This window comes from Pogona vitticeps, chromosome 3 (assembly GCF_051106095.1).
Source record: "Pogona vitticeps strain Pit_001003342236 chromosome 3, PviZW2.1, whole genome shotgun sequence".
In the NCBI taxonomy this organism is placed as follows: domain Eukaryota; kingdom Metazoa; phylum Chordata; class Lepidosauria; order Squamata; family Agamidae; genus Pogona; species Pogona vitticeps.
Genome location: NC_135785.1, coordinates 173,427,648 through 173,447,833, shown reverse-complemented (window position 1 = coordinate 173,447,833; position 20,186 = coordinate 173,427,648). Strand labels below are relative to the sequence as shown.

Below are 20,186 nucleotides of genomic sequence, written 5' to 3'. Positions count from 1 at the left end.
AAAAAGGTCTCCGCATAAACAAGCAAGAATTACTAGCAGTGATAAAGCATTTGAGACATTGATACTGAGCAAGACAATATAAGTGGCTACAAACAGGAAGGAATGCACTCCATATCTTTGTTGTACCTGACAATCCAGTTTTGGGAATACCCTGTGTCACATATTCCCAATGGCTATCCATGTAGCAGGGAAAAACAATGAAATAGCCAGCAACCTGAGCAGCCAGCTATCTTAAGACCATGAGTAGGAACTAACCACAAACATGTTCACCAAGATTTGTGACCACTGGAGGTATCCAAATATAGATTTATTTGCCACCACAAACAACAGGAAAGTGCCAAAAATACTGCTCCCAAGTGGGCCGAGAGGACTCACTAGGAGATGCCACTGTGAGAAGGCATTTCTTCCCACCAATTCCCCTCCTGCACAGAATAGTATGATAAAGTATTTATTGTGCCAGTCAAAGACCATGGCAAGATAGAACAGATACAATCAGTCAGACTTACAAATAACTGTAAAAACAGCTAAAATTAGGATGAGAGACATAATAAATATACATACATGTTAGATACCTTTAAATTGGTACTTTAGATACCTTTGGGAAAAAAATACTTTACTTATGAGATAGATTAATCAGTTACAGGTGGTATTCAACTGTGATTGTATTAAGATACACTAAAATTAGTGAGTTTATTAGATTACGTTCATGCTGTTATATTTTCACAGCTCAGTACTGGTTTTAGTCCAGAGTCCTTAAATTTCTCCCTGCATCTAGCTGCCTTTATTTCAAATAGTACAATGTTTTGAGTCATGTATTGGTTTGTCCCTTGAAGCAGAAAGTCCAGTTTCTATTTCACATCCTAGAACCTCCTTCTCTTTAGCAAGGGATTTATTTATTCATTTATTTATTTATTGCATTTATATACTGTCCATCTAGACATGGTCTACTCTGGGCGGATCTAGATAACATTCTCTGATGTTAGTATATAATGAATTAGATTTTCCACAGCTGATGCCCCACAGATACACTGTCTTGAATTGGTATCTCCCAAATTTTGCCATTGATTCCATTTGTTCAAAACGTAAGCTGGTAAAGGCTTTGCAGAGTTCAATTTTTCATACGATGTGACAGATATTTCTCAAATTGATGCAGATGCTTCGTACCCACTAACCATTTAACATTTTTGAAGTATCTAATAATAGATCAGTTTGAGCTTCAACATCTAGTACTATTTGTCTAAATATATATTTTTATATCATAGCTCCTGGATTAAATGCTTGTATAGAAAAACAGCATTTTGGGAGTAATTTTTCAAAGTAACCAGTAGTGTTCAGAGAGAGTTACCCTCTATTCCTCTAAACAGATCTTAGGAAGTTTGCTTTCTTTCATCTGATTAATTTTGCACCAATTGCTAACCATTCCGGCATAAATTGTGCCAGGAATCGTCCCCATATCCAGTTCTGCTCTAATTAAGCAGGGTGATGTAGATTTTGAGGTTCCCAATATCATACACAAGAATTGATTTTGAACTCTCTCAATATTGATTAGGTCAGCAAAACCCCAGATTACTACACCAAAAATTAGTCCAGTATTTGTATTACCTTTGCCTTGAAGATCTTTAAAATTGGGTGTAGTGTGCCTGGTTAAGTAAAATTCAGCAATCTCTGCAGCTGCTTTCAGTTCACTTCTCTTTATTTGTAAGAACTATGCTTCTATAGCTGAGAAGGTTATGTCTAGGTAACAGTAGGATTTTACTTGCTCTAATTCTTTTGAGTTTATGTACCACTTATATAGGTTTTTTTTCTTTTTACCAAAGACTACAACTTTGGATTTGGCATTATTAATGACTAGGTTGTTTTCTACATAGTCAGAACTAAATCATCTTAGTAGTCTTCTTAGTCTAACTTGTATAGTAGACAATGAGATCATGTCATCTTCACAGAGTAGAAGATTTACACATATGTCTAAAATTTTGGGCATGTGGAAGTCTTGGTTTTGCAGGGTTCTGTCAAAATCATTTATATAAAAATTGAAAAGAAATGGGGCTAGGATAGTGCTTTGATGAACACCCTTGTATTCTGGATTCTGGTCTAAGAGAGCATGTGTTAACGCTAGTTTCGATCCTGAGACTGGTTTCAGAGTGCTTTCATTAAAATCAACAGCCTCAAATCAATGTTGGCATCAAGCATTTTCTCCCAGAGCCATTTTCTGTTATAGAGTCAATGATGGCAACATAAAGCTAGGGTCGATGATGGCAACATAAAGCTGCCCATTTTCCCTCATGTATTTTGTTTCCACGTGGTGTAGGATATAACATTTATCCAGTGTAGATCTACCCCTCTTAAGTCCTGTTTGTTCTTCAGCCAGCAAGGCATGTTCTTCTGCCTACTCATCTGATTTTTGCTGGAGGTAATTGGCATAGATTTTTGCTGAGATGTTGATCAGGGTGATTGGTCTATAATTCTTAAGGTTCTTTTGGTCTCCTTTCTTATGTATTGGTGCAATTATACTTAGTTTCCAACCTTTTGGAACCAAGGTTCCTTCTAAGGCGTGTGCCTCTGCCTCCCTCCGTACAGCTTTTCTACTCCTCTGCACGGGGGCAGGAGCAGAGTCACATGCTCATGCAGGGGTGAAGTTGTGCATGAGAGAGGCAGAGCCCCACCCTGTGGTGCCGAAAATTCTTTGGAAAACATCATATATTGTTCATCCTTGTAAAAAGACCTCCCATGAGTGTGGCCCACCAGTCTATGTTTGTCTTAAATAACTCAGGTGGGAGATTGGATAAGCAATTTTATCTCAAAGGCAGATTTCTGGGAGCCATGGTGGAAGGCCATTGATAACTGATGTCAAAAGTTGCGTGCAGATTGTTCTTTCCACTCTGTCTTCTTTAAATAGGTTTGTTTAGAGATGTTTCCATATTGTGGCTGTAATTGGAATGTTAGATACTGATTTTGTTTCTCTAAACTTACCCGGCGGCTAACTACCAAAACTGGGTCATATTGGTCCTAGTTGCTGCTAGCTTGAGATCTGACCAAAATTTGTCCTGGAACTCTGATTTCTTTACTCTGGCCAATTTTTTATAATTACATCTCAGTTTCAATGTAATACCATGTTCTCAGAGAACAGTTGTAAGATGTACTCTGTGAATCTGCCTTCTCAGCTTCATCCTTGCTACTCTGCATTTTTTGTCAAACCATGGCATCTTCAGAGGTTTTACTTTATTTGACCTTGAATTATGTGGTAGAGGGGGTTTCAAATACTTGCAGGGATCTTGGTACATTTGCAGTACTGAGTCAGCATCAGGATCAGGCTTTGAAATAATATCACATAGTGCCTTATCCTTGTTTGAGCTGTAAAGAGCATTTATTTTGCTCACATTTACTTTCTGCCATTTTAGTCTTCTTTCTTGATGAAATTCAGACTTCTCTCCTAATGATTTATCAGAGCCTGGAGCTTACCTTAGGTCTGACTCCATTGCTAGTTTCACTGTTAAGAGTTGATGGTCATTGTCTTCCCTGATATTAGCAATTATCCCAGAAAATAATTGGATCTTCCCTCTTGAAACACAGATGTAATTGCAAACACAACCTGAATATGCAGAGAAATAGGTGAAGGGGTGTACTGAGTTACATTCACTGAAAGCTATGATCTGTAGGTCAAACATGTAAGTTATCCTAAATAAAATTAGACCTGTGTTATTTATCTTTTTATCTCTAGATTTCCAATAATTTAGATCTGGAGAGCTATCATCCCCAGTGCCCATAACTCTGCAACTTTTGGCAATGATGAACCCATTCTGGCATTGAAATCGCCCAACTCCTCCAATAAATATTTCAGCTGCAGCCAGATATCTCTGTTATAATACTGGGAGGAGATTGGGGGTATGTAGGCATTTATCATAATTATCACTGTACTGCCTGTGATAGATTTGATTGCAAGGAGGTTAGGTACTGGGGCTGGACTATTTAACAGTTCACCATCCCAACCCAGCTGTTCCTAGTAGTAAAACTTTGTCATGAAAAACCCAGTTATTGTTTTGTTTTGTTTTGATAGCTTCATGGTGACCATGCCAGGCCTGGTCCACAACATTAATGCTAATGACAGCGGACGCTTACCAGCTACCTGTTATCCTACACTTACTATCTCAGAACAGGGGACAGTTCACCATCCACACCTAATCATGCTGAGGTTGACAGCAGATTCTCCCAAAACTGAAGAGAATTATCCATGAATCTAGAAAACCATCCAGACATATCTACAGATGCAAATTATGGAGGTTTTCATCCTTTCAGTAGAAGAACCTAGGCTCCCACCCTCACTATATGTGATGCTACTTTTTCTCTTGCATATGAAAGAAAAGCATTTGTCAGATTCCTCCTCAAAAGTTTATCAGCTACAGTGGCAAAGCAGCCTCCAGCTTCCAAAGCATCTCAGTTTTTCAAAAATGCAACTCTTAAAAGGTTCAGCAAGGATTACAATGTCTTCAATAATGTGTAGGTGCCACCTTCTATGGTGGTTACTTTCAGTAGTGCTCAACCAACCTCCACTTGAGCCTATGGCTACTGCAGACTTAAAACTAATTACATACAAAGCAGTATTTCTTGTAACAGTAACCTCAGTACAAAAGAGTGAGTGAAGTATGTGCTCTCCAGCATGACACACTTTTCCTGCAGTTCTGTAAGAATATAGTTACCATTTTCCCCAACGTGTCTCTCCTACCTAAAGTAGATTTGGACTTCCACTGTAACCAACCACTGGTACTTCCAATGATTTTTCCATCACCCACTACAGAACTGGAAAAAGAATTTGTTAGATGTTTGTGCTTCTTCAAGTGCTCATCTGTGAATTCACACAACCTACCCCTGAGTCTGCCACACAACAGTTTTTCCTTGTCAGCAGCAGACTGGGGAAACTGAGGACTGACTGTTAAGCATGGGAGCATGCATAGTGTGGGGAGCTGATCTGACAGTTTTCTTTAGGCTCTGGAATGTTCTGAGAAGTTTTGCACAGATTCAGAAATAACCCGTATGTATGAATTCACAGATGACCACTCAAAGAATCACAGTTACAGACAAGTACCTGTCATTAGCTTAACATCTGTAATAATAATGTTTCTTGATGGCAAGGGCTCTTGCACTGTTCTGTAGCAATGATAGTTTTTTCTGTTAAATTTCTTGGCTCAGCATTACAATAGCCACATACTTTCCTACAGAAGATGCATTGCATTGCATCAGTCTTAGTCAATTACCTAAAAATTTTAATAGCTAAATAGTTAATTGTGCTTTCCTGAATCAATTTGTAACTTTGTTGTATTTGTCGAAACCACGTACAAAATATTTGGCCTGTGTGATTTAAATGTATTTACTCTTACTTGCAGTTTGAATGCACTTGGATCAGATTCTAACCACAGCTCTTCCAGAGGAATCTATGGATCAGGAGGTTCCTCATCACGTTCTACTGCAGGAAGTCATAAGCAATGCAACTCAACAGTAACCCTACACAGCAATAGACATTCAGCAGAAATTGAGAATGTGAAGTTTAAAAGCAATTCAAATATTTCTAATAGGACTTCTGTGCAGACAGGGTCAGCAAACAGAGCAAATTCTCTCTTCTTGGACTCCAGTGGTGCAGCTCAGAACCATGTAGCAAGCAGAAGGACCAGGGGTACAAAACAAAATCTGCAGTCAAACCAGCAGCATGCTCCAGTTTTATTAGAACAACCCTTATCACAGCCACCAGTGGTACCTCAGCAGCAAGAGCAGCAGAATGAAGATTCCCTGCCACAGTCACTGCATCCTCCTTCCCATTCAGAATGTGCCGGAAACACAAGGCACAGCTCAGAGGACTCTGATATAGCTACTCTGATAGAAACCATGGACAAAGACTTTGATCACCCAGAATCCCCTTCTCCAGATGTATTTACAGAGCACCCCCCATCTCCAGTAGCAAAAAACAAAGGTAATAAACTGTTTAATCTGATTAACTGTGTTTTAACAATGACAACAATGTTTTTTTTTAAAATTTGGATGTATAAAGTTATAAGTGCTTAGTGAGAAAAATTAGTTAGGAAAAGTCTAATTTCTCCTCCATTTGACTGGACCATGAGCAGGTGACCTCCACCAGGGCGTCACAACATCTGCGTATAGGATATATCTTCCCCTTATTATTAGAGTGTTTGGTATTAAGGATTGAGGTGGGTGGCAGTGGGGAAGACAGTGGCACTGAAAGGAGTAGAGACCTAGCTATGCTAACTTCAAATTAGAACTTATGAAGAGAAATGCCAGTTTTAAGACATTTTCTTCTGTCTCCTGTACCTCTGTGTTCTCCACTCAGCATTTACATTGAAGGCAGGGCCCAAGGCAATGAGAGGTTTAAAGCTTTAGTCTCTATCCTTTGTCTTAGTGTGTATCGTATGTGTATTTATTTGTAGACATAAATACAACATATTCATGTTATGTTGTTACATGCCATCAGTCTGTATTAGACTTAATGAGATTTTCAAGGTATGTGAGATGTTCAAGGAGCAGTTTACCATTGCCATGCCCCAATGAGTTTTTATGGCTGAGCAGGGATTTTAATCCAGGTCTCCTGAATCCTAGTCCAATACCCTATCCACTACATCATACTGGTTCTCTCCCATATTACATATGTACAGTACATGTAACACATATGCCTGTACATATATATAAACTTATACACAGTATATATATTCAGAATTGAGAAAGGATGTGGAGCTTTAATGTATTCTCAAAGGCTTTCACGGCGGGAATCTGATGGTTGTTGTGGGTTTTTCGGGCTCTTCAGCCATGTTCTGAAGTTTGTTCTTCCTAACGTTTCTTCAGTCTCTGTGGCTGGCATCTTCAGAGGACAGGAGTCAGAAAACTCTCTGTGCTCTGGTGGAGATTGTTTCACTAAGTGTTTGCAGGGGTGTCCAACCTTTCACCTTCCCTGGGCCACATTAGAAGATGAAAAGTTGGTTTGGGCCACACATACATTGGGTTTGGGCCGCATGGGCGGGCAGCCCTAGCTGTCCTCCGCAGCCCCGCTCCAAGCGCGTTTACCGGCAGCTGCGATCTCAGACAGCAGAGGCTGCCAGCTTTGACTCTGGCGGCTTTATGGGGCCTGGAGGGGTCCACCTATTGATGGGGATGGCACAATGCAGCCACGCAACCTCCCTGTCCCTTCCCCTCCCACTCCTTCCTTCCGTCTCTCCCCCTCTACTGTTGTGACATGGCCCGGCCACATTCCGGCCGCAAGCGCCAACAGTGTAACCTGAAACTTTGGAATTTCTTTAAAAATAAAAAATTGCACTGGGCTGCATTATGAGCTGACCTGGGCCGCATGCGGCCCTCGGGCCGCAGGTTGGACAAGCCTGGTTTAAAGTTTTTAATGAAGAATTTGTTTTGATGTTGCTTTCAGTTTTATAGTAGTGCATTATTTTATTGTTATATTTAATTAATTACTTAAACATCTGGCTATTGTTTCTCAATCTGAGATGAGTTCTGAAAATGATGCGTAAATCAGCAAATGGAGCAATCAAGCAAAAACACAAATGTGCAAAATAAGAGGAAAGAAAAAATGCTGTGTGGTTTTTGTGCAAAATCCAAATTGAATTGACATTGCCTTTTACACCACCAGAGGTGGAATCTGAAACCTACACCTCTGACTTGAAACTGCACCCCTTTTGCAGTGAAATATAATCAGATAAACCTAATCTGTAAATGTGGCCATAACTTTTTGAACTCCTGTTTTCCTGCACCATACACACAGACCCCTGGTGCTCAGCCTGAAGACAAGTCAAAAACTAGTGTTTTGTTGCAATTTGTAATGGTCTAATAAAGGTGTACCCCACCACCACCACCTCACAGTTGAAAGGCATCAAACGAGTACCAACTTTCTCATGCTTTCAAACAGTCATTGGTCTTGCTTGAACAGAATGTTGTTGGTGGATGTGTTCTGTGGTTTCCCAGACATGGTATTCTAGAGCTTACAGCAGTGACATGCACATCTCTGTCTGGCATTCCCATCAAATTATTGTCTTACATTTTGTTGTAGGATGTACAATGGTGTATTTCCAATTGATACCAAATTTTCCTTAAAGCTAGTCCACAAAACATCATGGCCCTAAGTCATTTAGGAGTAGAAACCTTCAGCTGAAAGTTCCAGATACTCTTCAAAAGTAGTTTGAAGAATATTGCTTATAGTAATCAAATGGCAGTGCAACTATAATGCCCATGTCTTCTGGCTACAGCTGCCACCTCACCATCCAGGAGACAATCTGGGTACTGGGGCATTCCCATGCTGCTTCCCTGATTCTTGAAGGGACACACAATCCCATCCAAAATAGGTTGAATATCTGTTGCTGGACTTACTAATCAAGGGCATTTTTCTGGCTTGTCTCAATTAAATTTCACTTTGTTCACTGTCATGCAGCCTTTTTCTGTTTGTTTTTTGTCATGCAAGACTTTGAATAAGAATCCCCATCTCCTTGGATTGAGATGGAGAAAGAGCAGTGCAATTGCTGAGTACTTCAAGGTGCAGAGCACTAATAGTTATAAAATATATTTTGTACCCCTTGTAGTTATAAAGGGGCTACACATTATAGAAAGAAGAAAGATAGAAGAAAAAGCCCCCTAGTTTTACCTTACTAGCACTTCTACTTTACTGATTTGAAGCCTGAGTGCACAAAGTGCATGTAATCAAGTGCAAACTGGGATGGTGAGCACATGCATCAGTTTTCAGTGAAATGGGTTGCAACATTAAAGTACTCATATTCAAAGGTGTATTTAAAAGCTGTTTGCACTGCACACTGCTGTTGTTTTCAAAGAGGTAATGGCTCCTTCAAAGAAGAGTCTTGAAAATGTTTGTGTTGTTATTTATTCACTTCTGTAACTCCTGTGAATTGCTTTCTCAATGTCAGTTTTATGTAGTCTTATACATAATAAGAAAATACAAAAACCCTGATGGACAGAGTCCATCTACAAAGCAGGTATGCATCAGTGGTTGTGGCAGATTGTTGCTGATGAAAGGCTTCCTTTTGCATTTTCAGAGTGCACACAACTTTGTTGCATTGTGTGGAAGCTGCAGGCACCCCAAAATCACAAAAAGAAGCCTTTAATCAGTGATAGTTTACTGCTGCTGCTGTCATTCCCATTGTACAGATAGAGCTGTGCAAGAGAATTTCAGCCTGTGAATATAACGCCCAGTATCCTGTGGCATAGTCCATCTGCCCAGTGGGAGTGACATCACTAATTGTGGCAGATTGTTACTAACTAAAGCATTCCTTTTTTAAAATTCAGGGTGCATACAACTCATGTACCCCAAAATTGAAAAAAAAACCTCTTCTACAGTCACATTAATTTCATTGTAGCAGCAGTGCTACACTATGGAATACCAACCAACATTAAGTCACATTTTTTGTTGTTATGTACCATCAAGTTGCCTGTGACATTTGGCAACCCAATGAATGAGCAATCTCCAAAATGTTCTGTCCTCAATAGCCCTACTCAGCTCTTGTAAACTCAAGCCTTTAGGAAATCAGTCCATCTCATATTTGGTTGCCCCCTCTTCCTGCTCTAAGTCACATTATACATGGAGAAAGGAAACCCAAGTAAGCATTTGATCTTGACCCCTCCCCCCCTTTTTAAGACTGACATTAAAAGCACAGCTGGCAGAGACATAATACTGTACATCAGAATTTTACTCTTACAAGTCTGTACAGTCTCATTAATTTAAAGCCGTGTGTATTTATTTATTTATTTATTTATTTATTTATTTATTTATTTATTTATTTATTTATTGTCATTGTAAGTATATACACAGTATACCCATACAATGAAATTCACAGAAATTTTAATATAAATTTTAATATAGTAGGTAAAATTGATGTTCCTAGAAGGTTTTGGCCCAGGAAAATCATATGGATAAAAGAGTGATGCTTACTAAAGTTAACACTGATCACTGTTGTTGCTGCTTAGAAGCTGCTTTTCGCACCCTAGGAAAAGGGAAACAATTTCAGCGCAAGCCTAAACCCCAGAAGAGAAGGGAAGAAAAAGAGCGAAGAACAAGGGGAAAGCAACAAGAAGAAGAACTGAAAGATTCCCTAGCAGATGATGATAGTTCTTCAACTACCACAGAAACTTCCAACCCAGACACAGAAGCACTTCTGAAAGAGGTATAGAAATACAGAAAGAGATGAACAGAATGAAGAACTAGAGTTTTGTTAGCCCATTATTTCCACTAGATCTTTAAAAGTAACTGTAACAACTTCTGTATTTTTGGTATGATGTCATCATGCAGTTCAGTTATTCACTAATAAATAACTTAATTTGCTAGAAGAGATAACATTACCAATGTTCCTTCTAAGCTGTGCACATACACGCACTTGCCCAGAGCTCTGTTGGGGTTGCATATGGGCAGCTGTTTGTTTACTTCCTGTTTTGAATGAAGCCCTGCCCCCACCCACGCACATGGAGCGAGGTTCCCACACAGCAGGACGGAAACTTAGAGGGAATGTTGAAAACTGCCATTTCTTCCATTAAGTAGTAATGCTGCTCTTTGCAGCATTGTACTAAGTTATAAGGAAATCCTATGCTGTACAGTAGCAACAGTCTCTTCCTGCCTCTTTTATTCTTTGAACTGTTAATCAAGATTGTACTCACTCACTCCACTGTGCTGTGCCCCATGCTGTTGGCGTAGTTCTGCCTGTTAGTGTTGCCCAGGGTATTTGCTCCCTTCTCACTGCTTCCCGAATGCAGCTGGCATTTCCTATTGCCATACCCACTGTTTAGGTTTCAATTAGTATATCCATTACAGTTATTTCCTAATACCTGTTGCACTGTTGGCTGTTGGTGTGCACTCTTTTTGTTTGGCACAATCACTGGAAAGGTGTCAGGACACTGGGAAATCCTTTCGAAATGTTTTACCTCTTCGTATTTTTTAAAAGGGGGAAATAATGACTATATGACTGTAATGGAGCCTCGTATATCTGGAAATTCCAAATGTAAGGAGCTTTAATGCATTTGAATTCTGAATTCAAATTGCGGTGCTGGTGCAGATCTCTATATTATAGTTCCCTGAGAGTCACCCTTTATGGAACATAATGGACAGAGATACAATACCCCTAATGCTTTGCAGCACCCACAGAACTTAGTCCTGGGCCCAGCCAGTTCCTCCATTACCTTACACTCTGCAGCTCACAAACTGAGAGAAACATTGCTGAGAAAAGTTTTCTTAGTTATTCTGAAGATATATTTCAAACACTCAAGAGCTTTTTGGGATATGCCTTAAGTTAGGTATTTCCACCAGACTGTGCTGTGATCGAAAAAGTATGAAAATCTGATCCCTAGCCATCAAAAGTCACCTTCAACTTACATAAATCATATGAATGAGCAACCTCCAAAATGTCCTGTCAATCAGCTGCCCAGCTGTGCTTCTGCAGACTCAAAGCTATAATTTCAGTGATGGAGTCAATGCATCTCAAATTTCATCTTCCTCTTTTCCTGCTGTTTTTAATTTTTCCAAACATTATTGTCTTTTCCACCAAGTCTTATCTTCTTACAATATGCCCGAAGTACAACAGCCTCAGTTTTGTCATTTTGATTTCTAAAGAGAGTTCAGTCTTGCACTTTGTATTTCCGGCAGTCCATAGTATCCCCAAAGTTCTCCTCCAGCACCATATTTCAGAGACATCTATTTTTATTCCTGTTGGCTTTCTCCTCTGTCATTTTCCCCATACATACATAGAAACTGGAAATAAAATCATGTGGATGATCTTGGCCTTGGTCTTCAGTGACATGTCTTTTATACTTCATGATCTTCTCTAGCTCCTTCATAGTTCCTTCTGAGTTTTTGTCTTCTGCAGACTTCTTGGTTACACTCTCCATTTCAATTGGTGATTGAAGCATGATGTACAAAATTATTTAGCAGTTTGTGTTTCTTCATTGTCAGCATTAAAGTTGCACGGTTCTTCTGTAGCCATGATTTTTGCAACCTAATGTTCAACCACAGTCCTGCTTTTGCATTTTCTTTCACCTCTGTCAGGAGCTGTTTAAGTCATTGCTTCTTTCTGCTAGTAATATGATATATGCATATCTTAAATTATTGGTGTTTCTTCCATTAATTTTCACTCCATCTAAATCTGAACCTGAACATCCATATGATATGTTCTCTGCATGGATTGAATAGGGAGGAAGATAAAATACATGCTTGTCTGACACTTTTGCAGATAGGAAACCGTTCTGTTTCTCCATATTCTGTCGTAATAGTAATTTCTTGTCTACAATATAAGTCACACATCAGAACAATGAAGTGATGAGGCACACCCTTTTCTTTTTATATAATCCATAGCTTCTCATGATCCACATAGTCAAAGATTTTGCTATAGTCTATAAAACACAGAACAATCTTCTTCTGAAATTATTTGATATAATTCATTAGCCAACATATATTTGTGATGTGAGGTATAGTCTAGTGCCTCTTCATTTTTGGAACCAGGCATTTCTCATTCCATATATGGTAGAAGTATTTCTTGCAACAATTTGAGTATCACTTTGCCTGCATTAGAATTTAGTGCAGTGATCCTATAGTCAATGCATTCCTTCGCATCTCGTTTCTTGACAATTGGAATGCATACTGTATTAAATATTTTCAGTCTCTGGGCCATTGTTTTGTCTTTAACATTTGTTGGCATATGGGTGATTTATTTCTTCCAAGTGCTTTGAGAGCAGTGTTCACTTCTCTTTCTAAAATAGCATATTCTTCATCATAGAATGAAGAGATAACATTATCATTCTTCAAAGAAATCTATTTTTGTCTCTCTTCTATATACAATGGTGCCTCACTTAACGATTTTAATTGGTTCAAAAAAAATCGTCACTATGGGAAAACATCGCTAAGCGAAACGCAGTTTCCCATTGAAATGCATTGAAAACCGGATAATCCATTCCAATAGGAACGAATTGCTGTCCTTAAGCGAAAATCGCCATAGGAAACATCGCTAAGCGAAACGCGGTTCCCCAATTGAAATGCATTGAAACGTATTCATTGCATCTCAGTGGGGGGGAAATTCAACAACAAATTAAAAAAGAGTCAGAACAAAGTCAAATTTGGTTAACAAAGGGTTTATTAAGTGCACTTTAACATCATAAATACTGTGCAGGTGATTTCAAACATTTTAAACAGTAAACTTTAGCTTTATAAATAACAGAAAAACATTAAAAAAACAGCAGACATGAGGCAGGAACTCATGAGGTTTATAAACTTTAACTTTATAAATAACATAGAAAAACATTTTAAAAACAGCAAACATGAGGCAGGAACATTGGATTGTACAAAACTCTTTAGAAAGTGCATCAACATACAGAAAGTCTTCGTAAAGTGCACAAACATAACATTGGATTGTACAAAACTCTTTAGAAAGTGCATCAACATACAGAAAGTCTTCATAAAGTGCACAAACATAAAGAAACATTACATAAATTTTTAAGGACAGAAACTTTTAACATTTTAACATTGTACAGTACAGTAAACATTAGAGTACAGTACACTAACATTTTTAAAGTGAACAAGTGAGGCTGAAGCCTCTAAACCACCCGGACCAGTGTTCAAAGCAGGGACCTGGAGGCACACAGAACTGTTACCACATCACAGCAGCAGTCTTCTAGGAGGATGATGAGGGGGAGGAAGAAGGCAACTGGGCACCACTGGTGGAAGGACCGGGTTCCTCTTCCTGTCTTGGCCTCTTTGTGAGGAACTCTCCATAGTCAGCTGCTTCTGCCGCCTTTTCAGCATCCCTCTGAAAGGGGACATGAGCTTCTCATCAAAGGTGTGCACAAGCTGATATGCCAGAGCCTTGTCAAGGTGGTGCCGCTGAATTAGAGTCTGAACGTTCTCCCACTGGTGCAAGAGCATTTCAGGTCCCTGGTGGACAGCTGTTCCTCCTCTGGCTCTTCTTCTTCCTGCTCCTCCATAGCCTGTGCCTGCATCTCGACCAGCTCCTGGGTGGACAGTTCCTGGTCGTGGTCCTCCACCAGTTCAGAAATGTCCTCCTCTGTGACCTCGAGGCCCATGTTCCTCCCCAAGGCCACAATGTCCTGCATCACTGTGGACTCTGGTGCAGGCGCAGAAACACCAGTAGCCACACAGTCTGGCCAGAGCGGGCGCCACGCAGAGTTCAAGTTCCTCTGGCTGATGCCGTCCCAGACCCTGGCGATCATCTTCAGGCGATATCAAAGTGCTCCTTCCAGAAATCACGGAGGGTGAGGTGGGTGGCCTCGGTCACCTTGAAGCACTCCCGGAAAAGCTCCTTTGTGTAGCTCTTTTTAAAGTTGGCTATCACCTGCTGGTCCATCGGCTGAAGTACCGGGGTGGTGTTAGGCGGCAGGAACATTATCTTGATGAAGCTGAACTCCTGCAACAAGTCGCCCTCAAGGCCTGGAGGATGGGCAGGAGCATTGTCCATGAGGAGCAAGGCCTTCAGTGGCAGGTCCTTCTTCACCAGGTAACGCTTTACAGCTGGGCCAAAAGCGTGATTGACCCAGTCCACAAACAGGGTGCGTGTGACCCAAGCCTTGGCATTGGATTGCCACATCACCCTCAGCTGGGCTTTGTCCACCTTGTGCTTCTTGAAAGCCCGTGGATTCTGAGAGTGGTAGACCAGCAAGGGCTTAATCTTCAGGTCCCCGCTGGCGTTGGCGCAGAAGAGGAGGGTGAGACGGTCCTTCATGGGCTTGTGGCCAGGCAGCTTGCTCTCTTGCGTCAGGAAGGTCTTTTTGGGCATCCTCTTCCAAAACACGCCGGTCTCATCGCAGTTGAAGACCTGCTGTGGAAGGTAGCCCTGTGTAGTCACGACCTCCAGGAACTCCACGGCAAAGTCCTCAGCCACAGAAACATCGGAGCTGGCAGACTCTCCGTGCCTCACCACGCTGTGGATGCTGGATCTGGCTCAGGTGAGGTTCCGGGCTGTTGCTCCATGAGGTCTGCATACATGGCCCTGGCCTTCTCACAGATGACAGCCTCAGTCAGTGTGTCCCCTGCACGCTCCTTCTTCTGCATCCAGATGACAAGGAGCTTCTCCACCTCCTCCAGGACAGCTGGCTGCTTCTTTGCGATCCTGGTGACCCCCTGCGCTGCATCCGTGGCAAATTCAGACCTACCTCTTCCTGTCCCAGAAGCTATGGAGAACTAGACTGCAGGCCACACCACACCACGTCACAGGAGGATGCCTGACCAAAGAAATTTAGAAAGAAATTAGACTTAGCATAACAACCCCCCCAGCACAAGGTAAGAAGAAGAAAACACAGGAGAAGACCTACCTCTAGATGTCCCTGAAGCAGCAAACTACACCGCAGGCCACACCACATGAACCGCAGGAGGGTGCCTAACCAAAGAAAAAGAAATTAAACTTCGCCTAACCTTCCCCCCCCCAAAAAAGGAGAACAAATGCAGACCTACCTACCTTTTGCTCTCAAAAAAGTTATGGAAAACGCCAAGATCACTGAAGACCACACTACACCAACCTCACCAAAAAGATGATGCCTAAAATAAAACTTGGCATTACCTCTCCCCCCCCCCAACACAGGAGAAGAAATGCAGACCTACCTTTCGCTGTCCCAGATGCTCTGGAAAAGTCCACCCACCGAAGGCCACACCACACGACAGAAAGGATGCCTACAGTTTAAAAAAAAAACCAAACTTGGCATCAGACTTTTGCATTCAAACACCCACAACAGAAGCTACTGTATCCCCTAAGTTTCCCCTGCAGGGTACCCTAAATTTTAAATCACCTTTCTGCACTTTTCTCCCACACAGAACCAATGCAATAGCATATCCAAATTCTCCCAGGAAAATTTTTTTTAAAGGCAGTTTTAAACTTTAAATCCCAATGCAAGACTCCACCCACCTAAAAAGCACTCTGCAGTTCCCCCACCCCAAATAAGAATGAGACTTCTGCAGAAATCTCTCACACCCAAGGAAAGCAATCCAAGGGGGAAAAAATTAAAAAGGCAGTTTTAAACTTTAAATCTCAATGCAAGACTCTACCCACCTCAAAAGCACTCTGCAGTCCCCCCCCCAAATAAGAATGAGACTTCTGCAGAAATCTCTCACACCCAAGGAAAGCAATCCAAGGGGGAGAAAATTTAAAAGACAGTTTTAAACTTTAAATCCCAAATTTTAAAAGGCATGCACAAATAAAACCCCTGCAATTTAACCAAAAATAAGAAAATAAAAATACAGTACAGTAAAAAATTTTAAACTTTTAAAAGGCACGCACAAAAAAACCCTGCAATTTAAACAAAAAAATGCCTGTAAGACTTGTGCAATAAAACCCACCACCCACACAAGAGAACAAATGTAAACTTACCTTCTGCTATCCAAATTCGCCAGAAGAAACCAAAGTTGCTCCAAACGAAGTCAGTCAGCCCTGGAACTCCACGTGCAAAAGTAAAGCCAGGATGCATTGGGGAAGGGTTTTTAAACCTTCCCTGCACAAGGCACAATGCATCCTGGGTATTGACTGTTTAAATTTGAAAGAAATCAGCAACAGGGAAAAACAACAATGCATCCTGGGTATTGACAGTTTAAATTAGAAAGATAATAGCAACAGGGGAAAACACCAATGCATCCTGGGTATTGACAGTTTAAATTAGAAAGAAAATAGCAACAGGGAAAAACACCCTGGAGCAGGAGGGTAATCAAACTGTGAAGAAGCATTGCGAAACAGTGACCGTTAAAAAGCCATTCAAGCGAAGCACGACCCCCGGGCTGTCAAAATCATCGCAAAGCGAAACGGGGACCAAAAACCTAATTGTTATGCGAAGCATGGTCCCGAAATCGCTAAGCGAAAATCGCCCATAGGAAACATCGCTAAACGGAGCGCAAAAACGCTCCGAAAAAGTCATCGCTAAGCGAATTCGTCGTTAAAAGAAGCGCTCGTTAAGCAAGGCACCACTGTAGTTCTTCAGTATATTGTTTCAACCTTCTCTTTATATTATCCTGGCTACATGTGTTCCTTTTAAACATTACTCTACTTTTTGATATTAACAGTTCATGGTCAGTACCATTATCTGCTTGCGATCTTGTTTTGGCAACTACATCCAGTTATGTAATTTATTTGATTTCTGTACTGCCATCTGGTGATGTCTATATATTCAGTTGTCTGGTTGCCTAAAGTATGTATTTCCAAGAAACAGATTGTTGGCTGCAAAGAGTTCTGTGACTCATTCTCCTGCTTTGTTTCTGACTCCTAATTCAAATTCTCCAACAGCATTTGATTCTGCTTTCTTTCCTACTTTTGCACTGCAGTCACCTATGATTATCTTGTTTTGGTGTGTCATCAGTTTCCTCCTGGATGCTTGAATAAAAGCTTTCAATTTCTTCTTCAGCACCTATAACTAGAGCCTAAACTTGAATGATGGATATGGTTTTCCAAGATTTCTGATTGGTATTATTTGGTCAGATTGTGCACTGTAGGCCCTATCTGCCTTCGCAACATTTTGCCTCAATATCAGAGTCACTCCATTTCTTCTTGTTTTGTTATTTTCAGAGTAAAGGACTTTGCAATTGTCTGACAGGAAATGTCCTATTCCAATCTTCATTAGTTTACTCACACACCAAGTCTTGCAATGTTTAAACATTCTATTTTTTGATTTATAGTTTCTAGTTTACCTTGGTTCATACTACTCTTGACCATGTTCCAATTTTTGTTGTGCAGCTTCAGACTTTCCTTTCATCTATGTGCACATTGGCTGCTAGACATTCTTTTAGCTTTAATCTAGTTGCTTCATTAATGAAAGAGCTATTTGTATTTGTCCTCTGCTTTTTGCAGTAGCTGATTGGGTGCCTTCCATCCTGGAAGTCTCATTTTCCAGCACTTGTTTCCCTCTTCTTTCGTTTTGGATTGTCTCATCATAATTTTCAAGGTCAAAAATAATCTGTTAATGACTGGCTGCCTGAGTGAGGTCTTTAAGTGTTTGGTTGTCCCTTACTGCTTTGAAAGCATTTTTGGTGTTGCTTTTGTTCACTGTCCTATAGTATGGTCTTTATTTGATCCTTTTTTGGTATTTGTATACTTACTATTCTTAGCTTTAAATATTACCTTCTAATGAAGTAAGCTGCCTTTGGTCCTTCTTAAGGAGAAAGGTGGGGTAAAAATATTTTAAATGAATAAATAGTAAAACAAATATTCAGCAGTATTTTACTATTGCTGCCTTCTGTGCAGTACTAGATTGAGTGTCACTACCATTGTATGTGGAAGATCTTCTGACAATGTCACCTTCCACTACTGCTGCTGCCCATTAACAGGCATCTATGAGTTTCTCCAATCTCTTCACTATTGGAACTGTCCATTCTCTTCTGCTGATATAAATGTTAGTCCTGAAGAGGGTTCCTAGTGACACTAGATAGTATAAGAGTGCTGTGGCTAATTGCAGGTAATTAACTAGGCGTAGCTGGGCACATGACCAGACATGCAACCAGCAGTGAGCGAGCACTCATCAGCCAATTGCAATTTGCCAGGATTGGTTGCAAGATCACTTCATAGACACAAATAGGATTCCAAGCAAAATGAAGTGGTGGCTTCAGCTAAGCAATTTCAAGGAAGAGCTCTGCTCAGATTTTTAAATAGTCTGGCCAGCAGAGAATCATATATACTGTATGTAGGACTCACACACTAATGTGCTTTACAGTTGAAAAGTTGTTTAGAAGTTGACAAAATACAACAGGTGAGACTGAATTCATGAACCCATATTGGTGAATTAACATTATTAAATTTTGTGATAGCAATGTGGGGGAAGAGGGGAGAGGTTGTCTGTCTATTGTTATCAATGTTGTCTCTTTTTAAAAATAAAAAAAACTTCAGAGGTGCATTTATTTATTCATTGTCTTTCTTGATTGGCTTTTTGTAGGAACCAGAAAAGCAAAAGGGAAGACAACCAATATCAGAAAAACAAGAGAATGAAACGCAAGTAAAACAGAAAAGCAAAAAACTACCAGTTATCAAGAAAGAGATCCCAACAGATGTGAAATCCAGGTAGACAAAACAGTAATTGTACTGCCTAAAGTGCATCATCTTCCTAACTAAATGACTTACCAGCAACACTTTTTCTTTAGAATTAAGTGCCAGTCATCTCAGAGAAATGTGCTATGGTTGCAGTAGTGATCTGTTCTATGATAAAGGTTCAGGAGAAGGAAGTGTAGTACATGGGCACAGTGAGAAAGATAAGTAGTATGAACTAGGAAAATTGCAAAGTTTCTAATTATAAAGAATTTTGTTGGCCTGTTTTTTATAGGTAATATATTAGATAAATAATTTGCTTGTTCTGCTACTTAATTAAAGTAACAGATGTCAGACTGTAAGAAATCAGAAAAAGTTATTTGTCTTCTATCTATGTAAAATCTTTGTTAGACTGCTACAAAGACTAACTCTATTTATCTGTGCGCATACTTCTATTTTAGTTCTCTTGAGATGTCATGTCCTTCACCACTGGAAATTAAGCAGCACAAAGGTTTTTCCTCTAAGCTTTCAGCTCAGCATACATTCACAAATGGATTCAAACCAAGAAACTCCCAGAAAGCGAAAGGTATTTTTTTGAAAGTTCTGAAATTAGCCAAGGAATATATCTGGAACTTTATTTTAATTTACTGACTATGTGAGTTTGAAGAACTCTTGTCTCACTGACTAAGTATGTTGGGTTTTCATGCAGGTATGAACACAAAGCTGTTGGATAGCAGGCCATCATCAATGGCTAAGTTCTTCTCCAGTGCCTCTGGTCAGGAGTTGGGGAATACTAGCAGCTCAGAAGGGGAAAAAGACTCTCCACCACCAGAGTGGGACTCTGTGCCAATTCATAAGGCAGGCAGCTGTGAGTACTTAGTTTATCAGTTTATCATTTATTTTATAATCTTACGGACAGTGAAAGAGTAATTCATGCTTAGTGGCAACTCTCTCTCTCTAGCCATCTGTCCATCCAGCCATACATTCAGCCATGTTGTTAGGAAGGATGGAAACTCCCCAAAAACTTACCTCTCATACATGTATCGTGGCAAAAACATTTTGCTATAGCTGAATGCGAGCTTGTCATCACTCTTCTCCCTTAAATTGTATGTGTCCAAACAGCATGGTCTTGGTTATACACATTTTTTAAAAAAAAAATACTATGCTGCTATTCGTCTCCAGGAAATGGCC

The 20,186-nt window shown here is 40.2% G+C and overlaps 1 protein-coding gene across 4 annotated transcripts in view; it reads left to right on the top strand.

Moving 5' to 3' along the window:
* The window catches only part of TMEM131 (transmembrane protein 131), a 129,035-nt gene that overhangs the window by 101,110 nt on the left and 7,739 nt on the right, over nt 1-20,186 (top strand). For 3 of the 4 annotated variants that reach the window (XR_013543502.1, XM_020809553.3, XM_078390335.1), the window contains 5 exons: nt 5,379-5,959; nt 9,979-10,175; nt 18,907-19,031; nt 19,457-19,581; nt 19,705-19,863. Coding sequence is in view for 3 of the 4 variants with exons in the window: in XM_020809553.3 (XP_020665212.3) it covers nt 5,379-5,959; nt 9,979-10,175; nt 18,907-19,031; nt 19,457-19,581; nt 19,705-19,863 (1,187 nt within the window). In the remaining variant the exon portion in view is untranslated. The remainder of the gene's footprint in view (nt 1-5,378; nt 5,960-9,978; nt 10,176-18,906; nt 19,032-19,456; nt 19,582-19,704; nt 19,864-20,186) is intronic. The other variant, XM_020809554.3, reaches the window with a different exon arrangement.